General features: G+C 51.6%; 1 protein-coding gene across 2 annotated transcripts in view; it reads left to right on the top strand.

Moving 5' to 3' along the window:
- Positions 1 to 20371, top strand: part of MYO1D (myosin ID) — a 304051-nt gene extending 283680 nt beyond the window's left edge. For both annotated transcript variants that reach the window (XM_010958323.3, XM_074343045.1), the window contains exon 22: positions 18058 to 20371. In XM_010958323.3, the coding sequence (XP_010956625.1) occupies positions 18058 to 18214 (157 nt within the window). In that variant the 3' untranslated portion in view covers positions 18215 to 20371. The remainder of the gene's footprint in view (positions 1 to 18057) is intronic.
- The last annotated feature ends 559 nt before the right edge of the window (positions 20372 to 20930 follow it).

Genomic DNA, 20930 nt, shown 5'->3' on the forward strand with positions numbered 1-20930 from the left:
AGATCCGGATCCCCATTCCCTTTCCAGCGACCCAGTGAGCTCATCAATATGCCAGCAGATGATCTAAGCCCCAAATCATCACCTTCTCTAGAAAGACAAACAAACAAAAACAGCCGGAAGGAGGCAGGGCAGATGGTGGGGGGCACGATAAATGATGCATAAAACTACCGCCTAAAAGGAGCTCGCTCCGCCCGCCTCGGTGGGCGTGTGTGCGCGCGCGCGCATTTTCCACCCGCCGGCCGCGGCACCCCCGCTCCGGGCCGGCGTCGGCATTCTAATGTCAGATGGAATCGCTAATGCCCGCGTTGCCATGGCGACCGGGGAGCGGCGGAGCTAAAAGCGGCTGCCTGGGCCCGGCGCCGCCTCCCCCGCCGCAGCCCACCCGGGCGGGTGCAGATTCTTTGTCTGGCTCCCTCCCGGGCCCCCCCCCCTTGTCGTCCCGCCCCCACGCTCTCCCTTCCTGAGCTGCCGCAGGTCGTGGATCCCCTCGCCCGCAGGTGCCGGTGCCGGTGCTGGACCAAGCAGGGGCCGCTCCCTCAACCCAGCGGCACAGTCAGGGCCCAGGGCCCGTTTGTTATTCTCGGGGACCTTAACGCCTCACTTGAAACCGATATTTTAAAAAGAGGATTAAGAGAATAGGCACTGTTGTTCCTCCCCCTCCTGGATGACTGCCTTCGGGCTCATGGCCTGTGGCTGTGGCCCGCCGTTGTCACCCTCGTGTGAAAGGCCCGGCGAGGCCTCCGGCCGCCCTGCATTGCGCACCTACACATCCCCAGAGTCACCGGAGCTAAGAGTCATGGAAATGCACGTGCCTCATCTGGCCCCAGAGAACTCATCAGGATGGGGTTACCCCAGAGCAGAAGTACCAGGGCTTCCAGGACCTAAACTCTTGATTGGGGGAGGAGGGGTTGCTGTACTGCAGTTAGCATCCACATAAGCTAGTAATGAAGGGCGCTGGGGCCACAGTAATGACCCCCAACCCATAACGCTTCTGTCATCCATCCTTGTCCTGGGGCAACACAGCCGCTCTAATGGCACTGGCTTAAAACGTCAGACTGGCTCATGGTCTAGTTTTTCCCCTCGCCTTTGAGAGGAAAAAAAAAAGAGAGCAAAAAGATAACAGATGTGTGCTACTCTAGTGGAGTGTCCATAAAAAGGACACACCATGGTCTAATTAGATTTTTAAAATAAAAAGCATTTTCTAGACACCAACTATATCCAACACATAGTGAGATATTTGGTTTAACAGGATCTTTTTGGAATGACCTCTCCCATATTCTGAAGGTCACACCTAGTACTTAAATGATGGAACACTGATGAACAGCCAGAAACCTTAGACCACTTACCAGGGTCACAAGTCAGTGGCTCTCCAGTATCGCCTTGCTTCCATAACATACCAGGGTCCCATCACTGTCATCCCTACATCCGGAATGAAAGGTATGCCTTTAAAATGGTTAAAGACTGGGGTTTAAAATCACCCCATGAATATACATGTATACGTATATATTTATTGGCTGTATTCACACAGAACAGTGTCTGGACTGATGCACAGTAAGTAGAACTGTGGTTGCCTATAGGGAGGGGAACAGGGAGGCCAGAGCATAGAGCTAGAAGGAAAATGTACCTTCCCCCACATATACCCTCTTACCTGTGAATGTTACACCATGTGCATTTAGTATTTGCCTTTACAAATAAAATATGGTATTAAAATTTAATATCACTATCACTTCCTCAAGAAAGTGCTCCCCAGTTCCTCCAAGAGTGGATGACAGTAGTTTAGGTCCCCCACCATGTGATTCTGCACTTTTTACAGAGCAGCTCTTCCCAGAATGAGGGATAGACAGTGAGTGTGTAATTCAAGTCTCCACACCAGACTGTAATTTTGGTGAGGGCAGGAGCAACACTTGTCTTTTACGCCACTGTATCTTCAAGGGCCGTTCAGGACTTAGTCTGTATCTGTTGAATAAAGAGAGGAGAAGTGGACAAGAAAGAGGGTGCTGACAGAGTGACAGTGCCTGGGTGCTGTCCAAAGGGTGACCCAGGATGGCAGGAGGGGTGCCCACTGCCCCCATCCTCTTGTGAGCTTCATGACCCTCCAAGGGCTCAACCCTTCCTGTGCGCAATCCCTTTGTAAAGTGTTCTAAATAATTCTTGTGTAACTGTTCTCTCTAGTGCAGGTCTGAAATTCGTCATAATGACAAGCTTGAATCATCAGTCACATTGTAAACAAGGGGAACGCTGTCATTTGCCAGGCCAGTTCCTGAGCAGCTGACTGGAGGGCTCACCCAAGGCAAGGCAGCGCTCCTTGGGTCACCCCCGGGGAGGGGGCGGCTCCGGGGCTCTGCGGCGCACAGGAGAGCCACCCGACATCCAGGGGCCACACGCGGCCCGACGGATCATAGCCTCTCTGAGTGGGGACTGACCACCGCGTTTCTGATGCTCCTTCAGCAGGCCCGCTGCTCAGTCAGGGTTGAGGATGTTGCTGTGTGTGTTGCTAGAATGCAGGCAAGAGGAAACGGGGACACGCACTCGCACCAAACCCAGAGATTCGATTTCAACTGTGAAGCGGAGGCTGACACACCGGAGGCCGGGCAGAGAGCTGTCGTGCTTCCGCCAACTTCCGGGAGAGGCCCTGCTCTCCAGCCCCACTCTGCCTTCAGAACCCTGCAGGTCCCCTCCTTTGACAGTCATTTAAAACAAGCCTGTCTAATCAGGGCACGAACCGTTTTTCAGACTTGCCCAGGCAGCAGTGACCTAAATATCACTCAGGGAGTCTGACTTCCCGCCCCAGAGGAAGAGTGTGTTTGTTTGGTTTGATGGTTTTTATGCTGATGAAGTTGAGCCAGTAATTCAAGGTCCCCATCCGGATGGCTGAATCATTCGATGCCATGATTTAGTTCTGTCGAGGGACTGTGGTGTCGATTATTATTGAATTACTCACTTTTCAGTAGAATCACTCACTTGTGCACTCATTCCGTCTCGTCTGTTGCGCCGGTTCTGATGTGGGCTAAAAGGAGTGGGACCTGGAGGACTTGGTGGAAGTGGCCCGGCCTGTTTATACCAGCCCGGTGGGAAGGGTAGATCCCTGGCTCATCTATGAGCCAGCGGGTGGAGCCACGGATTGCTCAGCTCCGTACCCCAGGGAGCCCTGCAGGCAGTGAACGGGCCTGTATGAGAAGCCACGGCGCACACACAGCAGGGAAGCCTGCCCACGCCACCCACCGAGAGAACCAGATGCAGTTGGCTTTCTAGTCGAAATGTGTCTACACTCGAGGGCCAAATTTGGCAAGAAGCCACATGGGGGACACGTCACATAGAAATCTCTTAGGAGATGGGGGACAGGGAAGTACGGTTACCCTTGGGCCTCTTCCATCATGCCAGGGATCATGGGGAGAAGAGGAGCACTTCAGGGCTGGCAGGAAAAGCACCGTGTGGCCTGAGCGATCCCACACTCTCATTCCCAGCCAGGAAGCACCAGCCTGAATCCAAACAACCCATTTCTGGGCACTTAAAAAATGAGAGAGCAGTTGAATGGGCTTGAGACCCCACGGGGCCTTTGATGTGTCTCCCAGCGGCAGGGACAGGGTGGATGGCTTCTGTGATGTGGGATTCCTGAGCAAGTGGGCCTGGACCACCGCCACTGGTTCCTCTCTCATTAAAGGGCCAGAAATAGATGCCCCACCCCAGGAAAGGGGAGGTAAGGCTGCATGGAGCGTCTCATCTGTTGGAATACTGTTCTGCATGGCCTGACGAGATTACGGAGTTCTCAGTTCTGTAGTGGTGGCGCTGAGCAAGAGTCTGAAAATTGATGCATTATGTACTCGCTTAAAATAGCAAATGCAGAAAGGAAAAGCAGAGCTGCTAAGAAGTGTGCAGAACACGTTGATGGAAAGGCCTGTGTTGCCTCTGTTACCACCAGCATGAAAGGGTGCATCGGAGCAGGGGGTGGACTTTCCATCAAAAGCACTTGTGCTGGAAGGGCTTCTGTACCACACTGACCCAGGGTACGTCTTTTTAGCTGACATAACTGACTGCAAACCCTTCTGTTCTCAAACAGGTGGTGGAAAGTGGGCAATTTGTTTCTTTTCATCTCAGTGTTCTGGGGTTGGTTTATGAGCTAGTTGCTTCTGTTTTAACCTCCTCGAATTCCCCCTTAGAACAGAAATCCCCAGCTTACTTGCTACCGAATCAGATATTCTGCGCTGTGGAGGACAGTGGCCTGAATGGGCGGTAAGGTTTCCTAAGAGCAAGGTGGAAAAAAATGCATAAGAGGAACTGTGTCATCCGCCCCCAAGAAGATGTCGGCTTAGATGGGATTTTAACATACCCACGAACAAGTTAAAAGGCCTTCTGGAACCAGCCTTTTCACCAGCATGGCCCTAGGAGGTGGCACAGTTTTTTCTTAAGGGGCTCTCTCTCTGGTCAAGCAACGGCCTTGAGCCCCAGGGCAAGGGTCCTTTCAGCCCTTGTATCCATTGTTTAACCAGCACTCTAAACAGAAGAACCTCCGTCATTCAAGCACTTGACTCCATTACCAGGCACTTAATGTCAAGGGGCGCTTACCCTGAGCCGGGCGTTGCCCTGGCCACTGGGCATATGAATATTTTCTCCTTCAGCACTCACCACGACCCTTTGGAAGAAAGCATTACCAGTGTTAACTACCCCAGTTCAGGAAACCAAGCATCAGAGGACAAATGATCGCCCAGAGCCTTCCAGCTGGATTCACACCCTAGACTAGCTGAGCCCAAGGCCTCTTCTCTCCACCAGCCCCGTCCTCTCCTGTCCTGATGAAGCAACATTCCTAGACATGCACGGAACCTGGAAGTCCCCGGTCCCTGTCTCTTCCCTCCTGCTGCTGCCAGCTTGGGTGTCAGACTCCCCGGGGTGTTAAAGCCAAAGTTCCAAAGGGCTGGTTAGTATCCGTGAGAAATCACTCTTTCCAGGCTCGTCAAAAGTCTGATGTGCGGACCGCCTCTAAATGGGGACCTGAACTAACCGTTCAGTAAACCGTTAATTCGCTGATTGTTGCTGGACAGGGACCAGTTTTCTGTAGGTCACCACAGTTTTAGAGAACGTGACCTTCTGTTTGCACAGCAGGAATTAGGGCTTTCTTCCTCGCCCCACCCCACCCTGTTACTTATTTGCACTAGTGCACCTAGGAAATCTGCTCTTAAAGTTTGGACGTTTTCAGATTGCTGGAAAGAATGGGAGGAAAAGTATGAAAAAGAACACTGATAAAAAGTTAGAAATGTTAAGGAGTTTGTTGGGGGGGGGCTGGTGAGGCTGGCGGCCAGGCTGCTCACTTGCCATTTTAACACTAAATTGTCACATTCCAGGCTTGTTGGCTTCACAGAGCACAGCACCAACCATAACATTGTAAATACTGGTTTTATAATAAAATTTGCCAATAGGTTTTGAGCATCGTGATGTATGATCTACGGGACTGGCTCGCGTGTTCCTTTAAGGGCGGGAGAGCGATGAGGCGTATGTTCCTGAGTTGACATAATATGCAGTGAAACCCTTTGGATCTTTTTCCAGAAGAGGTGAAACTCAACACTGTCCAGAACCAAACTTATTCTGCCTCCTTCACCATCACCCACACTGAAAACCTAGGGACACAGGAGACTGTCCCTTTTACCATCTACATTCAGTCACCCAAGTTCTCACTCTGAAGCATCTCTGACTTGACCCTCTTCACCATCACAGCCCCTTCTTTCTTGGTTCACAGTATCCTACCTGGTCTGCCTGTCTCACATGCCCCCGTCAGCCTACCTTCCACATCACCTGTTTCCTCTCCATCCATTTCATGCAGCCGTTCTTTTATTAAATAAGCACCTACTTTATGCCAGACTTTCTTCTAGGCACAGCCGTATGGGGAAGGTCCTGTCCCCATGGAGCTTAGCTCTGGGGAGGGGCTGGGAGCCAGAGGAAGACAGACAGTAAACAAGCCAAGGGTCGAACAGGTCTGTGTCAGACAGCAGTACATGTGCTGTTGAAAACAAAGTATTATCTATCTTCTCCACTGAGGGATCCTTAAGGGTGTCCCCACTGCCTACAGAATTAAGCCTAACCTCCTTGCCTGTCATTTGTCCCGGTCTCTCTCTCACCACACTCTCCAAACACAGCTGTGTCCTGAACGCCAGCCCCATGCCTGCTGTTCCCCACAATTCCCTAAACTTCAGTTTTAGGCTTCAGGGTCATCTCTGTTTAAGTCCTCACCCTCCAAAGGGAAGTTCGCTGCCTCCTGTCTTTGGGTTTTGGAGATCCAGGCTGGGGAGGCCCAGGTTGGCTGCAGGGAGGAAGGACAATTAGTGTTGAAGGGACGTTGTCAGAGGGATGGAGATGAGGCCACTGGGTCAAGAGTGCGCTCATTCCCCCGGGAACTGCACACCCTGCCTGTGGCTCTGCCTTCCTCCTTACCAATGGGAGGAGAGTGAGGATGAGAAATCAGGTCACATTCTGGACCAGGGTGCCGAGAGCCCAGTTTATTCCCACGACGCATCTGTGTATCAAAGCCACAGGCTACATAGCCCAAGGGGCTGCACCCTGGCAGAGGGCAGGGAGGGGGCCTTCACGTCCCCTGGCTCTGTGCTTCCTCAGCGCACTCTCAGGCCTCTGATGGCGCCAGCGTTCACACCGTCTATAGTAGCCACCCTCCCCAGACTCAGAGCTTTTTAAGAACGAAGGCTGTTTTATTATTTATCTTGCATCCCAGAGCCTTAGACTCAGATGTTCGATGTAGAATATGTTTCAAGATAATGCAGAGGAATTCCTGAGCCAATGGCAAATCTTCCTCTTAGTTCCCAACCCTGTTCAAAAATGCCATCCTAGGCAAAAGACGTGTATTCTGAAAACTCTGACACTGAAGAAAGAAATCGAAGATGACAAACAATTGGAAAGATATACTATGTTCTTGGATTGGAAGAATCAATATTGTTAAAATGGCCATATTGCCCAAGGCAATCTACAGATTCAGTGCAATCCCTATCAAATTACCAACAACATTTTTCACAAAGCTGGGACAAAAAATGTTAAAATTTGTTTGGAAACACAAAAGACCCCAAATAGCCAAAATAATCTTGAAACAGAAGAACAGAACTGGGGGAATCATGCTCCCTGACTTCAGATTATCCTACAAACCTACAGTAATCAAAACAGTATGGTTCTGGCACAAAAACAGACACATAGATCAATGGAAAAGGATAGAAAGTCAAGAAATAAATCCAAAACATTTACAGTTAATCTACAGCAAAGGAGGCAAAAATATACAATGGAGAAAAGACAGTCTCTTCAATAAGTGGTGCTGGGAAAACTGGACAGCTGCCTGTGAAAGGCTGAAATTAGAACATTCTCTAACACCATATATGAAAATAAAACTCAAAATGGACTTAAATGTAAGACCAGATGCTATAAAACTAGAGGAAAACACAACATTTTCAGACATAAATCACAGCAATATGTTTTTTGAACCAGCTCCTGGAGTAATAGAAATAAAAACAAAAGTAAACAAATGGGATCTAGTTAAATTTAAAGGCTTTTGCACAGCTAAGGATACCATCAACAGAACTAAAAGACAACCTACAGAATCGGAGAAAATATTTGCAGATGATGCAACCAACAAGGGACTAATTTCCAACATATACAAACAGCCCATACACCTTAATATCAAAAAAAAACAAGCAACCCAATCAAAAAATGAGCAGATAACCTAAATAGACATCTCTACAAAGAAGACAGAAAGATGGTCAGTAAGCACATGAAAAGATGCTCAACATCACTAATTGTTAGAGAAATACAAATCAGAACTATAATGAGGTATCACCTCACACCAGTCAGAATGGCCATCATCAAAAAGTCTACAGATGATAAATGCTGTAGAGGGTGTGGAGAAAAAAGAACCCTCCTGCACTGTTGGTGGGAATGTAAGTTGCTGCAGCCACTATGGAGGACAGCATGGAGGTTCCTTAAAAAACTAAAAATAGACTTACCATATGATCCAGCAATCCCACTGCTGGGCCTATATCCAGAGAGAACCTTAATCCAAAAAGATACATGCACCCCAATGTTCATATCAGCACTATTTACAAATTTACAATAGCCAAGACATGGAAACAACCCAAATGTCCATCCACAGAAGACTGGATAAAGGTGATGTGGTATATTTATACAAAGAAATACTACTCAGCCATAAGAAAGAATAAAATAATGCTATTTGCAGCAACATAGATGGACCTGGAGATTGTCACCCTAAGTGAAGTAAGGCAGAAACAGAAAGAAAAATGCCATATGATAACGCTTATGTGTAAAATGAAAAAAAATTTAAAAAAAAAGACACAAATGAACTACTTACGATTTATAACTTAGGTGACTAATTTCTTGATTATGTGTGAGCACATCTGACTGTCCTTCATGATTGGATTACTGCTTTCTGTTGGTTCTTATTTTGTGGTTGGCTTTATTCTTTGATAACTATGATTTTAAAAGCTAAAGCTCTAAACAGTTCTTAGAAACAATGAACAGTACATAATGTAAATTTTTAAAATATATATAGAAATATAAAATACTATGTCTATGAGAGCAAAAAAAAATCATCTGGAATTGTGTATTTAACCATGAAGTCAAATTTTAAAAGATGAATGGAAATGTTCTAAAATTGGACTGTGGCATTGGTTGCACAACTCTGTAAATTTACTAAAAAATCAGTGACTTGTATACTTTATAAGGATGAATTTTATGGTTTGTTAATTATATCTTGATAAATCTGTTATTTAAAAAATGCCATCCTACAACCCAGAACCCAGAAATCATTCATCTTACTTACGCCTTCTTTGATGATGCTCTTTTTAGTGTATATGACACCAGCGTGTGTAGCCATAAACTGCCTGAAACATCCAGTGCTCAGCTGGCGGAGTCTGGGGACCTGCCAGCTCCTCTGTGCAGTGACCCACCGCCACATACAAACACCAGTTTAGATTAAACAGCAGACAGAGCAGTTTTCTGACAAGCCACTAAAAATCATCTGTTCATAGGAAGACGTGGGTCCTGGTTCGTGTTCCATCCAGTCTTATTTAGCACCTTCATTAATGATGTGAAGAGAAGATAAACTCCCGTGTTCGCAGACGGCGCTAACTTTGGAGGTGCTATTAACAGAAGTGCCAGGATAGGAGGAGCAGACGTGTAAGCAGGAAACTGCAAAGATGGAAAGAAAGAAAGAAAAAGCTTAACACAGCAAAGGGGAAAAAAAAACTCTCAAACAGATATTTTTTGATAAAATAAAGCCCCAAGGACATTAGCGTAAAACACTGAGGTGAGAAGTGGAGGGGAGAGAAAGAAGGGAGAGGAGGGGGGAGAAAGAGGAGGCGAGGAAGATGCCATGGACGCAGGGGACCTCTTGTCGGGGCTGATGGGGGCCCGGGCACCCCCCAAGGGGGCACCAGACCCCGGCCCAGGAGGCCGCCCCATCCACGGCTGCCGTCCCATTTGTTTTGTGGCAGGGTTTCTGTTTGGTTCAGTGGTGTTTTGTTTGGTTGCTTCTGTTTTCTGTTCTTGCCTCATATTTTGGGAGCTGTGGGTAGGGTTTAGTTCTTTTAGTTTGGTTTTGAAAGGTTTCATTATCCCTGACATAAAGCATTAATTTGGACATTTTGGGAGGGACAGAGGAATGCAGCCTGTCAAGAGCCCAGATTCCAAATATATATAAAGCAAAACGGAGCCTCCTCACCCCCTCGGTCTCTGATGTTGGTAGAAGGAAAAGACAGCAAAGGCCCGAGCAGCAGTCACTGGGCCTCCCGGGGGCGCTCAGCCAGGCCACATCCAGCATGCAGAGGCCGGGCCCTGGTCCACCCCGCCACGAAGAATAGGGACCTTCTGGTTGACAGAAACAGAAGCCAGGAGTCCCCACAGAGCAACAGCCTTCCTCGGGGACTCCAATGGGCAAGTCAAGACAGCAGCATACGCCGGGGAATAGTCCAAAAAGTGCAGGAGTTCTCCGGGCTCCGGGAGAACGCCCCTTCTTTGGCAGCTCGGAATCAGCCAGGCCTGAAACATCAGTGTGATGTTGTAAATACCCAGGAAGGGAGACGAGTGGTGACAGTGACATACAGTAGGCGTCATGGTTGTGGGTCAGGACGCCTGACCTTAGCGCCATGACAGCAGGTACCAAATGCTGTTTCCTGACACGTAAGCACCAAGTATTAGAGAATTCATTGCTGCCGAGGCAGTGTCGCAGGCGACAGCTAGACAGACATGTCAGCGTGAGGACTGAATGGACAGGGCTTCAACATGTCGCTCAGGAGACAGACTCCTCAGCCTCGACCCTAGCCGCACCACCTTCCAGCCGTGCGGAACCCCGTGACCTTGCTAAACTTCTGCGTCCTCATCTACATGGTGGGCATGAGGACAGTGCCTCGTGAAGATTAAATGAGAAGACGCGTGCAAAGTGTATTTAGCACAGTGCCTGGCACATGGCACCTTCTCCAAGAGTGGCTGCTGACTGTCAGCCTCCCCTCGCCCGATCCAAGACCCCTTTACACCTGCACAAGCCACGCTGCCGCGTAGCACCGGCCAGCAGACAGCCCAGTGATCCTGGGAAGCGTCTGTGCGCATTCCTCAGGATGTTACTGAGACATTTGCATGGAACCAGTGTCCGCTCATCTCCATTCAACCTCAAAAAAAAAGTTCATTGATGTCATTCCTGGAACTTCTCCAGCCTTGCACGTGTGTTTCCAAAACCTATCAGTCCAAATGTTTGTCATCCTATGAACACTTATTTCCCTGAGAACTTCACTAGCCATGAGGAGGGAACGCCTAATATGTGAAGGTTTAGATTTACAAAGCAAAGCAGTGATACACTTTGCAGGATTCTTCAGTTCCCAAAAAGCACCCCTGGAATAGTGAGCCTCCCCCATGCCTGATTCACAGTCCACACCTCCACACACCCTTGCACAGAGTGTGTGTGCCCCAAAGCCCAGCCCCTGCTCACCCACGGCTCCAACTCACTTCTTAACAACTGGGGTTTGAAGATGCTTGACACTGTCCTCTAGTCTTCTGGTTAGTGTCTGATGTTGACATGAGTCCAGGCTGCTTTCTTAATTATGTCTTTTTTTAAAAAAAATCATTCTTTCTACAGAGGGAAGCTTAATTCAAAAAGATAACATGCACCCTAATGTTCATAGCAGCACTATTTACAATAGCCAAGACATAGAAACAACCTAAATGTCCATCCACAGATGAATGGATAAAGAAGTTGTGGTATATTTATACAATGGAATACTACTCAACCATCAAACAGAATGCCATTAGCAGCAACATGGGTGACCTGGGGATTGTCATTCTAAGTGAAGTAAGCCAGAAAGAGAAAAAAAATGCCATATGATATCACTTACATGTGGAATCTAAAAAAAAAAAAAAGACAAAAGACAAAAGAACTTACTGACAAAACAGAAATAGACTCACAGACATAAAAAACAAACTTATGGTTACCAGGTGGGGAAGGGATGGGAAAGGATAAATTGGGAGTTCAAGATTTACAGATACTAACTACTATATATAAAATAGATAAACAACAAGTTTATACTGTATTAGCCCAGGGAACTATATTCAATGTCTTATAGTAACTTATGGTGAAAAAGAATATGAAAACAAATACATGTATGTCCCTATATGACTGAAGCATTGTGCTGTACACCAGAAATCCACACAACATTGTAAACTGACTATACTTCAATAAACATGTATATGTGTGTAAGCACTTAGCAAAAAAGCATAGAATACTTTCTGTTGTTAGTCTCCTTTGATTTCTATTTGTATTATATTATAGACAGAGAAGATAGTTTTGGCCTGATGCTAATTCTTACTTATTTATTGAACTTCCTTTTAGGACCTGGTACCTAGTCCAAGTGAGTTTAAAATAACATGTATTCTCTAATAAGCCCACAAGCTTATTAACTGTGTTCAAATCTGTGTTCTTTTAACAGTGTCTGTGGATCTGTACGTTTGTGGGGGGGAATACATTAAGGTCATTGACTATCTGCAGACAGGTCATATCTTTGCAAGTCTTACGCCATCTCACACAAATGTATTAACTTTTATTTTCTGGAGTGCATCTTCCTGGCGAGCGACTCCTTCATAAAGAACACAGTTCCCTCACGGCTTGTTTCCCCAGCAGCGGCGTTTGCCAGTTTTATGATTGACATTGGCCTTGTAAGATCTCGTCCCATCCCCTTGACTCTTCTTTGTCTCTAGGATTTAGATGCGTCTCTTGCAAACAGCCTTATTGCCACATTTCTCAGTTCACTCTGAGAAGGCCCTTTTAACAGGTTCACATCCGTGTCAGCTTGTGTTTTCTCATCCCCACATTTCTTCTTGGCTCCTTTGGTTCCCCCTGTCCTCCTTCCGTTAAAGGAAGCAGACTTTCTGCTCCCGCTTCCTTCTCCTTCTCCAGCTCATTTACCATCAGCCACCTTCACTGCTGGCTGGTCTTTGGAGCCTCCTCCCAGGCGAGACCGGGACCCCGGGGCACGCTTTCCTGGACCACACCCCACCTTGCATGTTGTTCTTCTCCAGGATTTTAGTTCGAGTGAGTCATCTCAGTCATTGCTGTGTTTGCAGCAAAGGCTCACTTAGATTGACCTGCATGTCTGCCTAGTTGTCTGTTCTCTGTGCGTCTCCCACGCCACTCTCCTCCTCTGGATTCAGTGTCTTTCTGACGATGGGTCCTTAAATTCTTTGCCCGAGAGCTGAGCCTGCCTGACGCCCCGGGGCTCACCCTTGTCGTCTGAGAAAGTCTGCCTTTCACCTTCGTGCTCCGGGGATTGGTCTGGGAGAGAAGTCTAGGTTAACGGTTATTTTCCTTAAAGCCTTTGATGAGTCTGTGTGATCGTTATTTCCTCATATTTGATGAGAAAGCCTACTCTTCCTTTGCAAGGAATGTCTCTTTTGTCTCTGGCTGTTCTTAAGGTTTGCTTTGCCATTAGTGACCTGCAGTGGATTTGCTTTTCAAGAAGTCAAGAGAAGAAAGCTTGAGGTTTTCTTTTCAGTTAAAAAAAAAAAAAAAAGCTCTGTGTGTGCACCTTTCCACGCAGTGGTTCCTGGCCTCTCTGCCAGGCCGGACGGCAGCCTCCTGCAGGACCTCAGTCCCGGTTCCCTTGCCGGTGGCCCGGCGTGACTCCTGCTCAGGCCAGCACGCCCTGGGCTTGGCATCCGCTGGCCCTTCCCTCTCACGCTGGCCTCACATCCCCTCCTGACTCCTGGAGGTTACCCTTCCTTTCCTGCAGCCTCCACTTAAATTTTAAGTGTTCTTTCTGGGGAATCTGATTCACATCATAGACACTTGTAAGCAGTCAGGAAAGCTTGTCAGCTCCAATCACGCTGTTGGAAACAGCCCAGCATGGTTGCCTGCTCAGAGCTCCGAGAGCACGGGGGACACAGATGAACACCCAGCTCAGCCTGGGGGTGGGGGTGGGAGGCGGGCAGTTCTGGAAAGCTCTGAGGAATGACAAGATCTTTTTTGTGCCTTTAAATATCTCTCTGATGACAATGTGGAGGACGCGTGTGAAGCGGGGTGCAGGGCAAAGGGAAGACAGAGGAGACAGTTAAGGAGCTACATCCATTTCCAGGAAAAGGGGTGGTGGCGGTGGCAGCAGAGAGAGACCAAGAAAATGAAATCAATACAACCTGGTGACCTGCTGTGGGCCGAGGCGGGAACCAGGCTGACCCCGGCCTCCCAGCCTCTGGGACAGGTGGATGAGGACACCCGACAGGAGGAGGGAAGAGGATGAGCTCAGGGTTGGGCACAGGAAGACTCAGCCGCTATAGAACATTCGGTGGAATCTGTCCCGCCAGTGGCTGCAAATCCTGGGACCTCTTGCTGGGATAGGGGACACTGACTGGGTAATTGTCTGTCACTGAAGCCACAGCATAGGTGACACACTGAGAGAGAACGGTTAAAGTGGAAAGGACCGAAGGTAAACCTGGATTTAGGGAGTAAGGAGACAGAAGCACGCTCCTGCGGGATTCCTGCTGCTTCCTGGGGTGTCTGTCTGACGTCACCCCCTCCAGAAGCCCAGGCCAGCCACCCCTGCTCAGGTGGCCCCCTGGGCTTGTGGCAGGGGGTTAACATGAGCCCCTACTCCTGAGAAGAACGGGTGCCTTGAGGTTGGGGACCCCTCGTTTTGTGTTCCCTTTTCTAGGCAGAGCCCAGCCCATCAGAGGCGCTCGCAGACGCCTGCCAAGGGAAGGGGTGGGGGGAAGGGAGCCATGGGGGAGGGTGTCCCTGCGGGAGGGGAACACAGGTCAGGTCAGCACAGGTTATGCCCCACTGGACAGGGAGCCCGATCAGTTGGGTGACGTGGTCCTGGAGGCACCCACCAGGCTGCACTGGGGCCTCAGGACCGTGCTGCCTGCCTAGAACCATCTAGTGACCAGAGAAGTTTTCTTTTCTCAGTAGAAATGGTGTTGCCATCATCCCTCACCAGCTACAAACCCAGAAAGGACTCAGGAAGCCAGTGCAGGTGACAGCCCACTAGGACCGCATGCGCGCTGGGCTCTCAGACTCATTCTAGAAGCAACTGTGGTCCAAGTGACCATTCGACCCTGACAGAAACAGAAGTAGCATTTCCTAAAGCAGGATTTTGCAAGAGCTGCCCTCTGTGGTTTGATATGAGCAGAGGGGCCTCCTCCTTGACGGAAGTGAAACCCTGAGCGGCTCAGACATGAACCCCGGCCACGGCTGTCGTCCTCGGGGAGAGTGGGAGACTGGGCACTTGTGTCCCGGCAGCATCTGGTGGAAAGTGGCCTGTCCTGATGACTCTCGGGTTTATCGTGAAACACTTGATACATGCATGGGTCACCACTTTGAAAAGCATCTGTGTACCACCTGCCCGTGTTTGGTGCAAGGCGAGCTTCCCCTTACCACATCCTGTGACCAAACACAGAGAACGCTGCATTAGCCTCCCTGAATCTGGAACCCCTGGCCACGCCCCTAGCGGTCGGGTCACTGGGCTGCTGCACTTGACCTCGCTTCCATCCCAGCTCCCTGTCAAGTGCACATATTAGAACTCCAGGAGGCAACGCCATCGAGAAGAGAAGGTGGCTCACGTCCTGGGCTGCTTAGGGCAGACCAGAGGCCGAGAGCCTCCTGCTCCCAGCTGACAAGGGGTCTGGACAGGAGGGGACATGTTCCTGGCTGATTGAGCCCCTGGAGAGACTTATGCTGCCCCACTTTGTGCAGGGCTTTTAAATGCACGGCCGCATGGACATTCCAGCCCAGCCGGTCTTGCACTGACCCATGGATTTCTGTCATGAGCAGAGGGCTGGAGGAAACGGAAGGAAAGCAAGTTGATCAAGGCCATTTGCCTGCAGTGATAGTTTGGAACAGATGAAACAAGATGAAAGTCCCCGAATTCCAGTTTGCTGAGCCATTAAATCCTGTAACAGAAGATGGGGTGGAAAGCCCCTCCCCCTCACAGCCAACCAGCCTCCATCAGCAGCTGTCATCGGCAGCTATAAAATCTTTCTTTTCTTTAAAAACTAAGGAGGGTGCTCTGGTTCTATAAAGATTCCCATGTGCTGCAGCTCCAGCAGGAGATGGCGTGTCCCCTCCCTGTCTGCCGCTAGGGCCCTGCCTGCTCTGTCTCCAGAAACCCCTGGCTGGGCTTAAAACCGTCTTGGATTAAACTTGAAATGGGGAGCGATAACATGGTTTATGGGCAAGTTCTTATTTTTCCTTTAGATCAACCCCCTTTTTAAAAAATTGTGGTAAAACACCCATAACTTAAAATGTACAATTAGTCACATTTAGCACGTTCTCAGTGCTACGATCATCACGACTCTCTAGCTCCAGAATATTTTCACCCCAAAAGGAAACATCCCCACTCCTCTAATATGTTTCCTGTCTCCGTGGATTTGCCTGTTCTGGATGTTTCGTGTACGTGGAATTATGCAATACGTGACTTTTGTGTCCAGCTTCTCTCAGTTAGCATGTTTTCAAGGTTCAGCCATGTAGTGGCAGGTATCATTACTTCATTCCTTTTTATGGCTGAATAATATTTCATTGGGTGGATAGACCGCATTTTGTCCATTCATCAGTTAGATATTTGGGCTGCTTCTACCTTTTCCTTATTGTAAATAATGCTGCTGTAAACCTCCCTAAGTTTTTGTGTGAAACACCTGTCTTCACCTCTTTGGGGTGTATCTCCAGGAGCGGAATTGCTGGGTCATGTGGTAACTGTCTGACGTGTGGAGGAAGCAGACTCAATCCACGCCGTCTTCCTTTGCTGCCGTCAGTGGCGGTGTGGCCGGCCCCAGCCGGCACTGCTTAGCTGCCTGGCGTTTCAGACCAGAGAGCCACTCAGCCCCCTCTGCTGCCCCAACCCCACAGCAGCCCCACGGAGACAGGCAGGGAACCAGGGCAGGGCCGCTGAGGGCTCGGCCGCGCACCTCCACCTGCGAGCGGGGCTGCAGCGCCAGGGCGCGGCTCGCTCCAGGCTGGCAGTGGAGCCAGGACGAGGGTCACAGGGCCCCCCCACCCAGACCACAGGCCAAGCGTCTCCCCGCATGGCATCCTGGCTCCCGGGGGAATGGAGAGGTACCCGAGTCACTGCCTCCAGTGGGCTCTGCTATTTTTATATCCAAGTCTGGTTAAAAATAGCCGTCTAAGCCAAGGTTTTAGCTGCAGCTGACAAGACATTAAGCATCAGATACCTAGTGCCCATAGTGATAACCATGGGTCTCTTCCTGTGTGCATTTTCTACCTCTGTAGTGTGTTTAACAAGGAAGCAGGTAGACACCAGCCATGAGAAAGGCCCCTAAGAGCACCTCCATCGCTGCCCACCAGGCACCAGGGCCAGACGCTCCAGCAAAGCCATGGGGTTCCGGGACAGGGAGGCCGAGACCCCACTGTCCGCAGGCCCCCTTCCAGCACCACCTGCAGCAAAGGGGTCTGAGTGAGGGGGGCTCCCAGGGCCATGGGCCAGGCTGGGCGAAAGCACAGTTGGGCTGGCCTCAGCCTGGCGTCCCCTGCAGTCGGACCCTTGGCCTCCCCTGTCCAACGCCAAGAGCAACAGCATCCAGAGAGCCCAGCCTGACCACACTCGGCACACCCTAGGGGAAACGAAGTGGGTCCCGGCAGGGGGAGCAGGCCCAGCCCGCGATGAAGCTCCCGGCCAGCAGGCCCTTCTCCTCCCACCTCCCAGCACAGAGAAAGCTGACGAGGCACGAGGTGCAGCACGGGGCTGTGCCGGCTGGTGCGAGGGGACGCGAGGGGCCGGCCTATCCCAACACATTTCTTGGCTCTGAAATAAGCAGCATCTGAAGCACATCAGTGCACAGCGAGGTGCCGGAGGACGGGTCCTGCTCCCACTCGGCGGGTGCGCGGGCCTCTCTAGCCACATTCCGGGCCCCCTCGGACCTAGCCAGCAGGTGGATCCCCCCCCCCAAGAGAGAGAGGCTCAGCTGAGCCTCCACGGGGCCACCAGGGCCTCGTGACCCCAGGACACACAGGTAGAAGCTTCACTGACTCCCTCCTGCCTTCCCGGCCGCAGAGCTGCCCAGCGTGAGAGGACAGCCTGGTTCTAACAGCTGGACCGGTGACAGGCAGGGCAGAGCCGGGACTCACAGAAGACATTTCTCTTGTCAGGACCATGTATTGAAGAGTCTCATTTATCCCTGGACACAGCACCCCCAGGGCGCCCTGCTGCCATCAGACGTAACCGATGATAGGATCAGAGCCCCAGCCCCTCGTGATATCCCCCCACTGACGTTTAAAGCCCAGTGGCTCAGTCCTCGGCCGCAGGCCAGTGGCGTGGTGGCCGTGGCTCCACCAAGGCTCCCTCCTCTGTCCTGCCCCACGTATCAGGCTCTCTGGAGCCAGGCAGCGCCTGAACCTCGACCCCTCGCTCCCTGACGGCTCTGGTTCAGGGCTGCAGGCCAGCACCCTCTCTCCTGGCCTCACCCTCTGTGCCCCGACCCCAGGGGCACGCATGAGGCCCGGGGGCTGCCAGGGAGACTCCCAGACCCAGACCGCCTGCTAACCACCTGTCTTCTTTTTGGTTCTTCCAGTGAGAAGCGCCACCTTCAAGTCAACGTCACCAACCCCGTGCAGTGCAGCCTGCACGGCAAGAAGTGCACCGTCTCCGTGGAGACGCGGCTCAACCAGCCACAGCCCGACTTCACCAAGAACCGCTCGGGCTTCATCCTCAGCGTGCCCGGCAACTGATGCTCCGTGGAGCGGGGGCCGCCCAGCCCGGCACCCGGCACCCGGCACCCGGCACTGTCACCGCCAGAAGCCCACTCGCTCACCAGGGTCGTGCTGGGAGGGGCCCCTGCCTCTTACGCGGCTCCTCTCGGAGGTCTTTCCCCACCTCCCCCTGGCTTTCTGCCTTTGTTCTCCATCTTCCTCTGTCCTGACCATCCACAGCCCCCTCAAGAAAACAAACCAAAGACCCCTGTGCCCTGCCTGGCCCCCGGAGACCCCCAGACCCCAGCTCCTCTCAGAGGCGCCTCCCGTCAGCGAAGGCTGCCGCGATGGCCAGGTCAGGTCAGCCTCCCCAGCCGACCCGGTGACCGCGGCTGGCCCCACGAGGGGAGGGTTGGGGAGCCCGGATGCAGTTTCCAACCAAAGATGTGCCCCGGGTTAGGGGAGATGAGCTGAGGAGGTAGTCCTGCTCCCTCCCTGGGCCCAAGCGGTCACCCTCCTCCGCAGGGTGATGGCAGGCCCTGTGCCCTGGTTCAGGGAGCTTCTCAGAGCTCCTTGAGGACCCCCTCCCCCCCAGCAGCCACCAAAGCCACCAGGTGAGCGGGTTCACCTGTAGAGCCAGCCTCTCAGCCCAGGAGCCTCTGGTCAGCAAAACCACCGCACCCACCAGCAGTCTGCCCTGCCCGGTGCCTGCCCCCACCCCCACCCCCCGGCCACCCCCTCCAGGGATCATCTTACTGAACCGCACAGCCTGGGCCCACACTTGTCTTACACTTACATTTACAGTTTGCAGGGTGGTCAGTCAGACACCACGTCCGCTGTGCCCACACTGGTGTCAGGAACACTAACAAGAAGATGGCATCGGGGGGCTGGGGAGCACTTGGGGGGCTTGCAAGTTTTCCCCTTCCAACACCTCGGCCTCATACATATTTGGAAAAGTAGGACTGGGGCAGAAGGGGAGGAGTACACAGGAATTTGGGGCAGTGGAGCAACAGAAAACAGAGCGAGGGGCCCTGGCACTGCAGGCCAGGCCAGGATGCCCACCCCGGCCCTGCACAGAAACCCCCGACCCCGCAGCCGGGGCCCAGGCCGCCAGGCACATGGAGCGCGCTGGGCCTTGCCGGCCCCCGCCCGGTCACAGCACGTGTGCCCCGGACACCATCCTCAGCCCGCCCTCCTCCCGGCCTCGGCTGAGCAGCAGGCCGCACACCTCAGGGCATCCGGGGCCTCCCAGCCGGGAGCCATTACACTCAGACACCCTGTGTGGTGAGGGGGCTGAGGACGAGCCCAGGCCCCAGGAGGAGCCAGGCAGGGTGCGAAAGAGGGGCGTGCTGACGTTTTCCTCACTTTCTGCCACAGACGCGGCCCACCCCGCCTGCCCCCTGCCACCCCGACCTCGCAACACATCCCAAGTGCCTGAGTGCTGCCGCTGGTGCCTCACCCGGTGCCTGCCGCGGCCCCCTGGCCGGCCCCCAGGTGGTCCCAGCAGCCTGGCCTCACGGCTGCCCCACCCCTGCTCCCAGGGCTCGAGCACATTTGCACCCCGTACAGTTCGCAGCCGAGTCCTGGCCTTAGAAACCCATTCTCGTTCGCGAGGCCTGGTCAGCTGCCTGCACAGGGCAGAGGTGCCCCCACCCCAGTTCAGCAACACCCATAGTTTTGCCAGTCGCCCGGACACTAGTCGAACCACCTTAACTGGAACGCCACCTCTCCTTTCCACTTACCTCCCCAAACTTGTTGCTTTACTAGATACACGCAAATGTATGTCCTAGACACACCAAAACTGAACATGCCAAATGAGTGCCTTTCAGAGGCAGGAGAGGAGGGAGGTCTGGAGTCCTGCCTCCCCCCCTCCCCTTTTCGGTGTTGCCTCTGGTCCCTGAGCCCAGCGCCTCCCGGCTGAGGGCCAGGGCACTGCCAGCCGGCCGACAAGCACTTTTTCATGATGTCCTAAAAGAAGTACCAGTGTGTGGCAACTGAAGAGGGAACCGCAGGTGTGATCACAGTGCGAGAGGAGCGCAGGAGGACGTGGTGATTGTACGCAATGAAGTGTTTCTCTTGATTTAATTAAATGCAGTTTTATGGTTTGGTGCGTATATTCCTATTTTCCATTAAATTAACTTTATTTCTAAAGCATATTTTGATTTACCATCAAGAGCAATAAAGCATTGAATCTTATTTTTAAAGGTGTTCTGCTTATTGAATTGAACACTATATCGAAAATTGTGAAATTTTGACTTGTATAAAGTCAGCTGCTCTCCCAGAGGAGGGAAGGGAACATTAAGCACAAATAAGGTAAAAATGGAGGATAATTTACCTGAGGTTTTTGAACAAAAATATTAAATACAAGAAAAGCTGTGAGGAGTGGGAAGAGGGGACAGGCAGTAGACTTAAATCCAGACCCTTTCTTCCACCACCTTGAGGCCTGCGCACTAGAATGGAAGTTCACTGCTTTCACATTAACTGAAATTAAAGCACCTGTATAGTAAAGGCAACGCTCGGACCCCCATGGCTGCAGCTCGGAGAGAGGTCTGAGCGAACCGTGGCTGGTCAGCCTCTCCCGGAGCCGGCAGAGCCAGAGATCAGGACTCCTTAGGTGGGGGAGGAGGGTCAAGGGACAGGGCATCCCCATCACCCAAGGGCCTGGAGACCAGACGATGCCACCCAGTCAGCGGTCACTGGCGGGTGCAGTGATGGCTTCTGACGCAAACAGGGTGCCCTGAGGAAGGCGAGTGGC

The sequence above is a fragment of the Camelus bactrianus genome, chromosome 16, assembly GCF_048773025.1.
Source record: "Camelus bactrianus isolate YW-2024 breed Bactrian camel chromosome 16, ASM4877302v1, whole genome shotgun sequence".
Lineage (NCBI taxonomy): Eukaryota > Metazoa > Chordata > Mammalia > Artiodactyla > Camelidae > Camelus > Camelus bactrianus.